Here is a 15550-nt window from a genome sequence, read left to right as displayed (position 1 = left end):
AAACTAATAGGAGAGATACTGAAACATGGGTGGGGGGGTTGACAGTGGGATTATACACATACAGACATCAAGAACACGCTGATGATTGGAAGGACTAGACAACAAATAGGAAAGGGGGTTAACACACAAGGAAAGATAACACCATAATGGGAAACAGGGTTAGTAAACCCTTCTTTTTTCCATACTGCCTGCGCTACAGCCAGGGGAAAGTTCAGTCACCACTCTGATCAGCTTCTCAACTCAGCTCTCCCTGATGTACTGAATTCAGAATAAGGCAGTGGTGCTACCTTTTAAGCCACATGTGGACCCTCTCTAGTAACTTGATGCTGTCTTCTAGTTATCAGTTGTACAAATTCATTATCACCTCAGCTAATCCTATTTTCTTAGAAACTGCAACCCCCTGCCAGTGCCACTGGAGGAAACAATAGCACTCTCATCCACTGAATGACCACTTGATTTCACAGGGGGTGCCACTATGCCACTCATAGTAGTACCTGATGGTAAGGCAAACCTAAACCAGGTGGAGTGCTGATGGATGAAGGGTTGCCTTGATGGTGGGGGTGAGGACATGTGCGGTACCACTGGCATAAATGAGATAGCTAGAGCAGAAATTGGTAATATAAATAGATATGGAAAAAAAAGCATCATATCTAACATAAATATAAGGATTGTGACAAACAGAGGAAGAAGGAACAAAACAAAAAATATGATATTAGTATTACTTATCACATATAACCTCTCAGGTTGTGACAGTGCTGTATTACAGAAGCAGTATGTATGTTACTGTGTGACCTCAGATAGTACTTCCTAGCTGCATTATTCTAGATTCCTATGGTAGGATGTGCAGACAGGTGTGCAATGTCATTGTCCTGAATAATATAACTGGGTATGATGGTAAAGTGGTATGGAACTGTTGTGTGCCAGATGTCATTGCAGGTGTATGGAACTACTTGCAAAGACTGTAAAGTGAAGTGGTATGAAACAGTCAACATGTTTGTAGCAAAACTAATGGTTGTATGTCAGCTAAAAGTATGACCAATAGTGACATACATTGGAGTAAAGAATGATCAATATGGTAAGAGTGGACCCATGCCCACCACCTGGAACAGGATTCAATGCAACTTTCCTCCCAATATATACCTCCCCCCTAAATCAAACCCCACATTAAGGTTCCCAAGGGCATCCACCCAAACATGTTCAGAAAATTGCCATAAAATGACCACTAGCACCCGAAAAGCATAACCCACATTGGGAGGTCTGTAAAGGTCATTGATGTAACAACCACCCTGATGTCAGTGAAAGAGTGATGCAATTCAGTAGGACAGATGGGCTTATCTCAGTAGGAAAAATATGTACATAATCTATGAGCATATGTGTTCTGCACATGTGTTTGCAAAGCAGAATACAAATATTTACAAATGGTTCATCTTACTTTCCTAATGAATGAGATATTATGATGTAGTTAAATCTATAACAAAGTATGGTGTTTCTCAATCTTATGGTACATAATATAACCAAGTAATTTATAACTTCCTCTGATACACAGCAGTGAGTTTTAGTGGCAAAAGTTAATCTGAAGCACTGTAACAAACTAATAGTTCTACATATAATCACACACATTCTGGCAGTGTCTGCACATAAATGGTAGTAGTAATATTATGTAATACTGCAATGCAGTCATCAACATCTCCTAACCAGAAGGTCAATAGCAACTCAAATGAGTGCAGTCTCAGTACTATGTCCTTTCTGTCATCAGCTAAAATGTATTAAATTAGTCAAGAGAAATAAAGTCATCTTTGAACTGAACATAAACCATGTTTTCCACAACCTTACTAAATAAAGACAATTTAGAGGTGGTCATGTTATTATCTACACTGAACAGCTGAAATAGTAATTTTTAAGAATATGAACAAGTGTAACATGTTTTAAATTAGATGGGAAAAACTCCCAAATATTAGACACCTAGGATTCCTAGCATTAGTTCAAAGTTCAAAGTAAACTTTATTATTGCAAACAAAGTTTATTATTTAAAGTTTAAAAATAAATAAATGATTATATGTCTCAAAGTCCTAAATACCTCCTATCACTGGTCCATATTAATGTTCATAGGATCATAGGAGGTTACTAGGCTATTGACCCAAAGGTCATTTCAAGCCTAGCCATTTCATCCCAAAGTAATGCCATAGTCAATACCCAGGATTGTATTTAGTAATCACTGCCCATGTCCAGCAGAGATGTGGACACTATCCCCAGTAAGAAATTATGGTGCTCCATCCACTCGTCCAGGTTCTTTTTGAACAGTGTCACAGAGTTGCTCTGTTTTACATCAATTGGTAGCCTGTTCCAAAGACACAGCAGTCACTGGAAGACAAATATGTCCCTCCATCATGTCCTATTCAAGTCACAGACAATATTTATGTCCCTGGAATGGGTAGATGTAATCCTGTTTGATTTATGGGTGTGCAGCAAATTCATTAGGTTTGGGTGAGAGATTACTCTGTAAGCCAGGCATAAGTCTTCTCTATGAAGTCTATATGATACAGAGTATAGTGACAGGGACATTAGTCAATCTGTGTAAGGCACATGCTGGAGTCCCTTGGTCTTCTTTGTGAGAACCCTCTGAGGTCTCTCCAGTTGCTGTAGGTGCTTTGTATGGAACATGCCAAAAGGGGTATTATACTCAATTATGGGCCTGATTAGTGATGAGTATAGAGGGGTTATAACCTCCTTTTCTCTAGAGGCAATGCCTTTACTAATCAAACCATTCTTACTAGAAGTAGACACATGGAGGTCAAAGTTAAGCTCACAGTCAACTTGTGATCCGAGATACCTTATCACTTCATAGGCACTTAGGGTATTGTTGTTCATTTGATAGTGTGAAGGGACATTGTTTTTACTCAAGGGAATGATGATGCATTTCTTCATAGGTTCATAGGTAGGTACTAGGCTATTGGCCCTAGGGCTTATATAAGCCTAGCCAAAAAGGTACTCTGGCTATCACCATCCAAGAAAATAATTGGGCTGGGCTTTTAAGCAGAGCCACAGAAGTGATCCCGCTGGTGAATTTCCTATCTCCCATCCAATCATCAAGATTTTTCTTGAAGAGTGCTAATGAGGAGCTTTGTTTGATATAGATAGGTAGTTTGTTCCAGAGTAAGGGAAGTCTCTGTGACAGGAATCTATCCCTCCAGCATGTTCTGTTTATTGTGGTGACAAGGTTTAGGTTCCTAGAGCGTGTATCTCGGAGGGATTGGGATTTCTTTAAGTGGGGCATGTCCAACAGCTTTGGGTTTGACATAGCTTTGTATGTTAGCCAGAGATTGCCTCTGAATAGGCGATATGCAACGGAGTAATGCTGGAATTTTTTGAGATGGTCTGTGTAGGGTATCTGTTTGTTCTAGTTGCTGTAGATGTCTTGTGAGGTACATACCAAAAGGACCATTGTACCCTATAATGGGTCTAAAGAGTGACAAGTAGAGGGGAACAATGATCTCTTTTTTTCCTAGATGAGAAACCTTTTGTGATGAGGTGTGCCACATAGAAGGATTTCCTGACTACTGTGGCAATGTGATTATCAAAGGAGAGACTACTATCCACCTGTGTCTCAAGGTCTCTTATTACACTTTCAGTGTTAAGTAGACTATCACCTATCTGGTAGTTCATGATTTTACCAAAAGGGATGAAAATGTACTTTTTGGCATTGAGCTTGAGGCCATGGCTTTGACACCAGGCATCTGTCTCAGTGAGGCCCTTTTGTAGGATGTTCACATTGTTAGGAGTTTTGATTATGGCTCCTAGTTTGCAGTCATCTGCGAACTTCATTAGTCAAAGACCTTCTGTGTCAGCCTGTACTTCTGAGAAGTAGGTACCAAACAGGAGAGGACCCAGGACTGAACCCTGTGGTACTCCACTTGTCACTGGTCTGAAGTCGGATTTGGAGTCTGCTACTTTCGCAGTGTGGGTTCTGTCAGTGAGCCAGTTGGCAATCCATCTTGTGACATAGGGATTTATACCTATATTAGTGAGTTTATCTATAATTCCAGAGTGGGGAATGGTATCAAAAGCCTTGGCGATATCTAGAAAGGCTGTGTGAACCACCTTACCCTCATCTACACCTTTGGTCACCGCTTCAAAGAAGTCTATCAGGTTTAGGAGACATGATCTGCTTTTTACAAATGTGAACTGGGTGGGGTCCAAAGTTTGGATATTACCAATGTCAATTCCATGATGATACGTTCCATAGCCTTGCTCATAAGGCAAAATGGGCAATAGTTCCCAGGGTCCGTGCTGGCTCCCCCTTTGTGGAGTAGGAAAACCATCACTGTGCACCATTCAGTGGGCCCAAAACCTGAGGTGAGGCTATGACTGAACATGGTACTTAGGTGGGGTGCTAGTTCATTCTGTAGTTCATGTAGAATGCAGTCTGGGATGTTGTCAGGTCCCATGGATGCTGTCTTCTTGGCTTTGGAGAGTGTGTTTTTTACCTGTGCAGCCGTGATTACAGGAACTTTGCATTCTTCCCGTATAGAGATGGGCCCTTTAAAGGGTGAGAGGGGGGGTAAAGTTACCACTGAACCTATCTGCCAGGATGTTGGCAATGTCAGTTGGTTCTGTATATTTAGTGCCATTGTGCTGTAACTCAGAGCAGATCTGAGTGTTGCCATTGAAATTCTTGACATAGCTATAGAATGCTTTGTGGTTGTTATTTAGAATCAGTGGCAATTTTGTTTTCGTAACTAGCATTGGAGGATTTTATGAGGGATCTCAGCTTTTAACTGAGGCTGACCATGGAGATCCTCCAGTCATGGGATTTTTTTCTCTTTTTTGCAACAGTTTCTTTCTTCTGTTGTAGAGTTTGTTTATGTCATGGAACCACCAGCTTGTCTTCCTTTTTTTGGAGGATAGCATCTTGATTCTGTTAGGGATTGCATGACCCATGCACTTGTGTAAATGCTTATAAAGTGCATTTGTGTAGGATTCAGCAGTCATACCTCAACTGTCAATCTGCATGGATGTCATGAAGTTTGCCACTTCTGTCTTAAGAAGCATGAAGCTAGCTTTGGAGAACTTTTTTACAGTGGTTTCCCTAATAGGGGGTGGATGCGGGATGTGGATGTCTAGATTGATTAGCTTGTGGTCAGATCTGACCAATGAGGAATTGACCTCTGGTGTGGAACACCAGTTGCCCATGTTGGTAATGAGCAGGTCTAGGATATTGCTGCCCCAAGTGGTGGTGTGGATAAGTTGATCCAAAGCATCAGAATTTATGAATTCCAGAAAAGATTGAGCAAAAGATTGGGTACATGAGTAGTTTTCCCAGTTAATGGTGGGGTAGTTGAAATCTCCCATTATTAGGGTGTTAGGTTGTACCCTAATATTTTCCAGTGTATCAAGAAATGATGAGTGGGAATCCTGGGGCTTGGTGGGGGATCTGTAGCAAGCTACAATTTGGATTGCAGTCTTCCCCAGAGTTAGTTGCACATGGATAATCTTGGATGCATTATGCTGAGCAACTAGCCTGGAGGTGTGGATATCCTTAATGGATATGGACACACCTCCAACTTTAGTGTTTTGGTCCAGGTTAGGTGGCCGAAAGGTGTGGTATGAATTATAGCCTGGTAATGCAGGGGTGCTGTCTGGAGCCTTGAACCAGGTCTCTGTCACTGCACATTTGTCGATGTTTTCCATTTTAAGGAGTGCTTTGAGTGAGTGCATTTTGAGGTTTAGACTTCTAGCATTGAGGAGCATTACCATCAGATTTTGCTTGCTTGTACCTGTTATGGTGGTGAGTTTATCATTTGAACCTTGCATAAAAAAGGCACTATAGGGGTGGCAAGAGCCTTAGCCAGTATCCATAATCCCAAGGACAACAGGTGCAGGCCATCTCTGGCAAAGCATCGTGGTCTGTCAATCATGTCATCCCAGGCAGACAGATATTTTGTCATTGTACTGTGGTATCAGTCTGGGTTATAGCAGGATGCTACTCAGGGCTAGGGTCATACCTGACTGGGCTACAAGACTGGACAACTCCTTCATGTCTCTTTTCATGTAGTCCAGGGAGGTATGTCTCAGGTCATTCACACCAACATGGACAATGACAGAGTCATATGTGTACTTATTGTGGAGTGACCTGAGTACGTGCATTATGTGGCAGATCCTGGCACCCGACAGGCAACTGACAATAACTTTCTCCTTGTTTAGCCTGGTGAGTGGAACATCAGTGTGCCTGACTATAGAGTCACCAATGCCTAAAGTGTTGGGTACGTTGTTATGCCTTATGGGCTGTGGTTGAGTGGCACACTGAGTTTGTTGGTTATGTTTCATTTTGGGTTGTGTTGGGAAGTGGAAGTTGCTTGAGTTCCTGCTTTGGAGGTCCCTGTTGCTTGGGCAAATTTTTATTGAGATCCTTCACAAATGTAGGTGTGTGTTTTGTGTTTCTATGTGTGTTGTTTGGTGGTGTAGGTTTTGAGGGACTATGTGATGAGTGGTACAAGTGTTTACCCTCTCCTCTTGACTGTCCAGTCTGGTCTTGGGTGAAGAGGCCTATGCTTCCAGTTTGGCTATATAAGTGCATCTCTCACAGGTTGTACTGTTGTGTGGAAGGAGGAGAGGGCTGTCTGTGTACATGAGGCAATTGCTGCATTGCCTCAAGATGCATGGACTCATCAGGTAGACAGGAGAAAACAATGGGAGCTGACCCTTAGACATGCCTGGATATGTGCTTATTTATTAAGTACTAAAACCTATTTTCCTCTAGACAAGTGAGGAAAGTTGAGTGCTGTAATAATTTGTAGCTTATTTAATGCTTACAAGTTCTGAGCTCAAAGAAACAGATTTGAGTGCTAAAACTAAAGAACTGACTAGTTCTAAGGGAAAATTTGAAGAGCAGACACTATGGCGCCGGGGATAGTTTAACCCTAGTTAAGCGACGGGGGCTCAGCAGCTTACAAACAGTCCTAGATACAGCAAATCTGTATCTGGACTACACTACTTACAGGAAAGGCTTGAAACAAGCTTAGAATTTTTTTTGAAAAGTGGAAAGGGAGAAAGGAGGAGCAGAAGATAACCCAAGGTTAAGAGCTAAGTGGGTTGGCCTTCTCAAATGTTCTCCCTGTATTAGGTAGAATGATGTAATGACACTAAACTGGGAGGAGTGTCCCAGATCAGATTTACAGCACGGGCGGGCAACTACAAAGCCACCAAGTATAAAAACATGATACCAAGAGGGAGGGATGGTGGGAGACAAAAATCAGAACAAACAAATCCAAACAGGTGCTTAACAAATGTAGAAAGATTCAAGTTAATACCTCTCACACAGTGAAGCTAGCTAGAAAAGTATGCAGCAGACAATAAAAGTGCTATAAATAACTCATACAAATAAGCATAAAACAGGATACTTAATGTTATATATTGCATATCAGGGTTTGCTCAGTGTCCTTCCTCCAATTAGCTCAGTGTGAAATGGCAGAAACATTCACAAGTTAACTTCTTACTCCAAACTGTAGTGCAGGGAGCCCCAATCAGCAAATGACCATAGACACTCCCCTTTCACTGAAATGCAAAAATGGCTTTGGCTAAACTAAGATGGCCTGGAACATGTGCTCAGACACACAGCCTCTACAAACAAACAACTAGGCCCAAAATGCAAGCCTGATTATGGACAATGCTACAACTACCCACACTACCTAGGTCGAAAAATTCTTCAGAAATGTTTATCACAGCAGAAAAGCAGCAGTGACCCTTTAAATGAAAGTTTTAAACAGATAAAGGAGCAAGGAGACTCTAGAGCATGCTTTTAACTGAAAACAAATAAGTTATATGATACACTCCTTAGCAGAAAATCAGAATAAACAAACCCAAACAGGTGCTTAACAAATGTCGGAAATTTTCAGTTAATACCTCACACACAGTGAAACTAGCTAGAAATGTATGCAACAGAAAATAAAAGTGTTATCAAGACCCCGTAAAAATAATCAAAAAACAGGATAGTTCATGTTATATATCGCAGATCAGGGTTTGCTCAGTGCCGTTCCTCCGATTAGCTAAGTGTGAAATGGCAGAAATTCCCACAAGTTAACTTCTTAAGCAACAGAAAGTTGAAACCTGAAACAACTTTTAAAAAAGTTCAAAAGAACCAATGAGATGCTTACTCCAAGCCATAGCCCAGGTAACCCCAATCAGCCAATGACCATAAACAATCCCCTCTCACTGAAATGCAAGAATGACTGGCTAAATTAAGATGGCTTGGAACATGTGCTCAGACACACAGCCTCTACAAACAAAAATCTAGGCCCAAAACGCAAGCCTGATTATGGGCAATGCTACAACTACCCACATTACCTAGGTAAAAAAAAAACTGCAGAAATGTTTATCATAGCAGAAAAGCAGCAGTGAGCTTTTAAATTAAATTTTTAAACAGATTAAGGAGCAAGGAGTGTCTAGAGAATGCTTTTAAATGAAAACAAATAAGTTATATGATACACTCCATGGCAGGAAATCAGAATAAACAAACCCAAATAGATGCTTAACAAATGTAGAAAATTTTCAATGAATACCTCACATACAGTGAAGTTAGCTAAAAAGTATGCAGTAGACAATAAAAGTGCTATAAATAACTCGTAAAAATAAGCAAAAACAGTATACTTAATGTTATATATCGCAGATCAAGGTTTGCTCAGTGCCCTTCCTCCGATTAGCTCAGTGTGAAATGGCAGAAAACACTCACAAGTTAACTTCTTAAGTAACAGAAAGTTGAAACCTGAAAAAACTTCTTTGCATTCAGTTCAAGACCGTGAGTAAGACATCAGTCATTGGTCTGCATAAGACCATCTTGACGTATACTGACATCCTTTGGGATTCAATAATTATACCTAGTTTGCAGTCATCCACAAACTTGGTCAACCACAGCCCCTTAGTTTTGGCCTGAATGTCTGAGAAGTATATATCAAACAGTAGGGCCCCCAGCACTGACCCTTGTGGCACCCCATTGGTGACAGGTCTGTTAGTTGATGTGGATTCACCCACTTTGATAGTGTGTGTCCAGTTTTTGAGCCAGTTGTCAACCCATCTTACAACAAAAGGGTTTACTTTCAGTTTGCTAAGTTTATCAGTAAAGGCCGAGTCTGGGATTGTGTCAAAGACATTTGCCAAGTTGAGGTATGTTGTGTGAACAGATTTGCCCCTATTAATTGCCCTGGTCACTTTTTTGAAGAAATCCACTAGGTTTAACAGGCAGGATCTGCCCTTGAAGAATTCAGTTAAGTTGGATCCAGAGTTTGGAGGTTGCCTATGTCTTTATTTATGAGGTCCATGGTTTTACAGATGAGGCTGGTCAGACTTATGGGCCTATAGTTCCCTGGGTCTGTTGCTAAACCACCTTTGGGGAGTGAAATAATTGTTGCTGTTCTCCATTCTGCAGAAACAAAGCCTGTGGTTAGACAATGATTGAATAGGATGCCTAATGGTGATGGTAGTTCATGTTTTAGTTTGTTTAGAGGACAGCCTGGGATGCCATCTGGTTCCATAGAGGCTGTGTTTTTGCCCTGCACAAGGGTTTAATGACCTGCTCTTTGGATATGTAGGGTTGGGGGTAAGTTGAAGACAAGTTTGTTATATGTTTGGAGGGGATCTTCACCAAATCTGTCTACTAGCAGGTTTGCTATCTCCGTGGGATCAGAGTGTCTGATACAGTTAGTCACAAGATCAGCACATGCTTGGGTCTTGCCTTTTATGCTAGCTGTAAATGGCCTTATGGTTATCCTTGGCTGTGCCTGCTAAGTTTTTCTCAAAGATGCCCTTAGAAGATTTGACCTGTTGTCTGATTTGACTGTTGAGGCTGAGGAGGGTGCTTTTACATTGTTGGAGTCTCACCTTAGTTTTCTTGGAGAGCAACTTTTTGCATTTGTTGTAAAGTTTGCTGATGCTGGATGTCCACCAAGGCAGATTGTTTTTACCTGGGGATCTGGCTTTGATTCTGTCTGGAACAGCTGAGTTTATGCACTTATGAAAGTGATTTTACAAGTCTTTAGGGTAAGTGTCAGTGTAGTTACCACTTCCAGCTGAGGTGGGGCCTGGACTGCATTAATACCAACCTCAAGGAGGGTATAGTTTAGTCTGAATTAAAACTTTGTGAGTTCTGGTGTTAGAGCCAGCTTGAAGGTGACTTATTTGTGGTCAGAGTTAACTAATGAGGGACTGAGCGTTGCGGCAGTGCATCTGTTTGTCATTGTAGTGAGGAACAGGTCTAGTATGTTTGTTCCTCTTGTTGAGGTTTGATCATTTTATTCCAGGGCATTTGAGTTAACAAAGTCAATGAACTTTTGCACTAGTGAGTTAGAGCTAGAGTAGGTTTCCCACTTGATGGTGGGATAATTGATATCCCCCATAACTAGAGTGTTAGCAATATTTGGATTGACCCCAGTTTGGTCAAGTAGGCTTTGTGAGTATCCTGACCCATGGAAAGGGATCTATAACTAGCTATGACTTGAATGGGGGTCTTACCCAGAGTAATCTGAACTTGGAGTAACTCCATGGAGTTGACCTGTCTAACTAGATCAGAGGTGAATTTATCTCTAATATGGATAGAAACAAAGCCTCTTTGGTTCTCACATGTTAGTTTTATGGTCTGAAGATGTGAAAGTCATTGTAGCCTTGCAAGGCTGGAGTTATCTCTGAGGACTTGAACCAGGTTTCTGTGACTGCATGACATCCACATCCTCCAGGGTGTGCAGGTTTTGGTTTGCACTCCTAGCACTTAGCAGCATAACCCTTATTTTGTTGTGATTGGCAATTTTCACATTGGTACATTTGTTTTTGAAAAAGCACTATGGGGGAGGCAAGAGCATTTGCCAGTGGCTGAAAGTCTAGTAGTGTCAGGTGCAAACCGTCTCTGTCAAAGCAGTGAGGTTTCTCGACCATGTTCTCTCAGGCTGACAGAAAATGGATCACATTTGAATGACACCAAAAACTAAGCCAGTTATTGAAATCAATCATTTTTGTTTATACTATGACATCATTCTAGGTGAGGGTAATATGCTGCTCAAGACTAGGGACATATCTGCCTAGGACACATACTTAAAAAGATCAATCATGTCTGTTTTCATATAGTCCAGTGAGGTACATCTCAGGATGTCCACTTCAACATGAACTATGACAAAATCTAATGATACTTGTTGCAGAGACACCTGAGTGCATGCTTGATCTCATGAATCCTGGCATTGGGCAGGCAGCTGACCATAATAATCCAAATCCAGATAATTTTTACCGCAAGTTATTCTATATAAGCCATCTTACAGCCTAGAGTTCTCACATTACTGAACATCATAGTGATATCATCTGGCTATAATCTTGTACTTCCTTCTCTCACCTGTCCATTGACCTAGAACTTTTGACCCATGAGAGTTAAGAAAAACATTTTTTTTTGGCGGATTTCTTGTTCAAACACTGTGTGCTGGCTGGCCCTGAATATTGTTACTGGTCCTTGATGCCCTTTAATGAAATGATAGCTTGTGTCCCCAGATACCTAAAAAGGTTCAACAAATCTGCTATCATTCTCATAAATAAGCATGGCATCAGTGATTGTCAGTTAGCATATGGGACACAGAAAAAAGTGATTTCAGAAGATTCATTTTCCTGTAATGTACTTAATGATTCAAAATGACAATGATGTGCCTACTCCATTATAGTGCAGTAGGTGCTTTGTATGAATCCACCTATGGTTTACTGTTAATTTAACATTTTCCTTTGCTGTTACACCTGTAATAATTTCATAATACTTGTTTTTTACATTATTGCTAGGAAAAGTCCTTCCAGAAAATAGAATTCTTTTTCATTTCAACTGTAAAACTTTTCATGGTACAGTGCTATCAGTTTCATTATTTGGAAAGCCTTTTTTTCTATATTACTTGTTACATATTTGTATCTTTATCGCTAAGCACTCATACCAGTCTCATTTCACATGAGTGCCAATGAAAAGTATGACATTACATCTGAGGTGTTACAAGTACATTCACATGTCAAGAGCTTGATTTTATCTTCCATGGGTTCGAGTACAACCTGCACTATTTACTCCTTGACTAACATATTTCCCATATAAGTGATGATGGCAGCATGAGCACTGCAGTCTGCGCACTTTGTTACAAATGTTCCATTTTGGTAATAACAATGATGAACTACTTTACTCCTACAACAGACGTACAATAGAATTTAATGCATATGCAGGAAATATTAAGTCTCTAATTGTGACATCTTGAACTCCCTGATAGCATTCTTTAGCCATGTTCTCAACCTCAAAGGCAATACACAATTGTGTGCAGAGCTCGTTGTAAATGGAGCCACCTATATTGAGCCAGAAGATATAGCAAACCTCCTGGATGATAAATTCAGCTCCAACTTTACACCTCTCTTCCCCTCAACCTTCCCTCAGGAAATATCATCAAATATAACTCCCCCTACTATCACTAGGGAACAGGTCCTTAATGCTCTCTCTAAGACCAAGAACACTGCATCAATGGACCCAGACAATATCCCAGGATGCCTTCTTAATAGCATCAAACATGACCTATCAGGGACTCTGGATTTACTGTTTAACTATAGCCTCCAAACTGGCTTTGTGCCTCAGGAATGGCGAAATACAACAGCCATCCCCCTGCACAAAGGTGGGCCATCAACAGACCCTAGAAACTGCAGACCCATAAGTCTCACTAGTCTTATATGAAAAGCCATGGAAAGAATTATCATGGAGATGATCAATATAGATATAGTAAACCTCCAGACACTGGACTCAGCCTAGTTTGGGTTAATTAAGGGCAGATCATGCCTACTAAACCTGGTGGACTTGCTTGAGAAGGTCACCAAAGCAATGGATGAGGGCAAAATCGTTCACACTGCCTACCTTGACCTGGCCAAGGCATTTGACACAATACCCCAATCAGGCATTGTTGACAAACTCAAGAGGTTAGGTACAAACCCATATGTCACCCGGTAGATAGCCAACTGGCTCACAGACAGGGCCAAGGAAGTTAGAACTGGGGAGTCCACCTCTACAAAGAGGCCAGTCACAAGTGGAGTTCTTCAAGAATCAGTCCTTGGACCGCTCCTTTTTGGAATTTACTTTTCAGAAGTCAAGGCCAATGTCAGTGATCCCTGGCAGATTAAATTTAAAGATGATTGCAAATTAGGAGCTGTCATTGAGTCGCACAATGACACAAATGTTCTCCAGGAGGGGCTGACACAGATAAACAACTGGTGTCAGATCCATGGACTAAAGCTAAATGCCAGGAAATGCATAATAGTGTCCTTTGGGAAGTCATCCATCCCTGGTAACTATCATATTGACAACACACCCCTTAGAGTTGACCCAGTAGTAAAGGACTTAGGGACACATATAGATGGTAATCTCGCCTTTGATCATCATGTGTCTACAGTGGTGAGAAAATCATTCTATGTTGGGCAACTTATAAACAAAGGTATGGCATCTAATTCCAAGGAAGTCATTGTTCCACTGTATTCAGCATTCATCAGACCTATCATTGAGTAGAATTCCACTTTTGGTATGTACCTAAGCAGGCATAGCCAACAACTGGAACATACACAGAGGTTCCTCACTAAAAGAATACAGATCATAAGTAATAAGTCCTATGCAGACTGCCTCAAGGCCCTATCCCTGTATTCTATCTCCTACAGGCTTTTGAGAGGAGATCTATGCCTGGCATACAGGGCATTGGCAGACCCCACTCTGATGAACCTCCTGCATATCTACAAAACAAACATCACCGGAATTACCCATTCTAAAGACTTAAACCTTGCCTGTGATATAAATAGGACCTGCTGGATAGATAGGCATGTATCCCAGAGAGTACCCCATCTATGGAACAGGCTACCCATCCATGTGAAGCAGAGTTCACCCCTAACCCAATTCAAGTAAAACTTGGACAATTGGATGCCAAACCGGAAGTTCATCCCTGGTTTGGCACATATGCCTCTAATGGACACAGGTAACCTATAAAGGGTTCCTCTCCCAGGCCCATGCTTAGACTTATCAAGGATGTCAGAGATTCGGGATGCATGTCTAGGCTTAAAAAGACCCTTGTGATCATTAGCCTAGTAAACACCTATGAACTTATGAGAAGAAAGACAGAAATTTTGATAAGTATCAAATAGCCAGTGAGACAGAATGAGCTGCAAGCCTCAAGAATGACCACTGTACCAGTCATGTGTGTGTATCTGTATGGGCATTCAAGGTGAAACATATATGTAAGTATCTGCAAGAACACAGACAAGATCTGTGCAAGTTCTATGACCTGGCATTTAGGATAGGTGTGATCCATTTATGGTAGAGTTAACAGTTTATCATCATTGCCCTGCACATACTCAAGAATTCTTTTCCATACAAATGAGTAGTCACCACTGTAGGATATGCAGGTGGGTGTTCTGCATACCATCTAACTGAATACACAGGTTGCATACCACTTAATCTCTACATAGGGGTGTGTTGCCTAAATTATAATTAGCTTGTGCATTTGCTTTTATGATGTAACTTGTTCCCCCCATGATTTTGGTTCATCTACTATGTCCCCATGGCTGTGACAGCAATCCTTTTTATGTGTTGATACTGTCTGTATTATACCAATACCACACCTGGATTCAATGATCATCCACAATTTGCAGTCCTCCACAAATCTAGTTGGACAAAGGATGTGTAAGTCAGTCTTTACATCTAAGAATTAAATAATGAACAGGAAAGCGCCTAGTGCAGACCTCTGAGTTACTGATCTGATCACTGGACTCTAGATATAAGTTGCTTCAGACACTTCAACATATTTATCTGTCACGTATGTGATCCAGCAGTCTACCCACTTGCTGATGTAGGTGTTTATGGCCATTTGTGACAGTTTCTCAGTAATACCTGAGTGTGCATTAGTGTCAAATTCCTTAGCCAGGTTAAGTTCCATAGTGTTATCATCAGGCATGCCTTAGTTGACCTTCTTGAAGACATTAAACAGATATAACAAACATGATGTAGCATGAACAAATCACACGTGTTTGGCATGCAGTCAGGATATTACCTGTGTCCTTTTAGGTACATGGTGACTCACTGGTTTACCTCACAGATGACGATAGTGAGGAAGTGTCTATAACTCCATGCCTCAGGTGATGGTCACCCCCATTCAGAAGGATGCATGTTGACATACACCCTTCTATGGGAACATAGGCTGTCTGGAGGCCATGTTAAAGTATGGCTCCAGCTGTGTCTAATATGTCATGTTTTGAGTCATGCTATAGGGATAGAGACTGCAGAGATGAGCTGCCCTTCTTAGAATAAAAGCTGAGTAATGTTTGCATGTATACTTTGGCTGATAGCAAGTGGAGATAGGAGGGTGATGTGTGAGACAAACTGTCAGCTAGCGGATTATGTATTTCCACTGGTTTGGTATGTGTCATGGCATCCACATACAGATCTGTGCTTAGTTGTGTATTTCCCTTAATATTTCATATGTATTGGAATAAATGATTTGCAGAAAGTCCTCAAAATACAACCTTGGTCATTCAT

General features: G+C 41.0%; 1 protein-coding gene across 1 annotated transcript in view; it reads left to right on the top strand.

Annotated features, from left to right (window-relative positions):
* Window positions 1-7925: 7925 nt before the first annotated feature.
* LOC122815703 (vomeronasal type-2 receptor 26-like) overlaps window positions 7926-15550 on the top strand; it is a 241340-nt gene continuing 233715 nt past the window's right edge. The window contains exons 1-2 of the mRNA XM_044088434.1: window positions 7926-7963; window positions 8048-8072. Of these exons, the coding sequence (XP_043944369.1) occupies window positions 7926-7963; window positions 8048-8072 (63 nt within the window). The remainder of the gene's footprint in view (window positions 7964-8047; window positions 8073-15550) is intronic.

Source organism: Protopterus annectens, chromosome 1.part1, assembly GCF_019279795.1.
Source record: "Protopterus annectens isolate FY-2018-M chromosome 1.part1, PAN1.0, whole genome shotgun sequence".
NCBI classification, from domain to species: domain Eukaryota; kingdom Metazoa; phylum Chordata; order Ceratodontiformes; family Protopteridae; genus Protopterus; species Protopterus annectens.
This window is presented reverse-complemented; position numbering and strand designations above follow the sequence as displayed.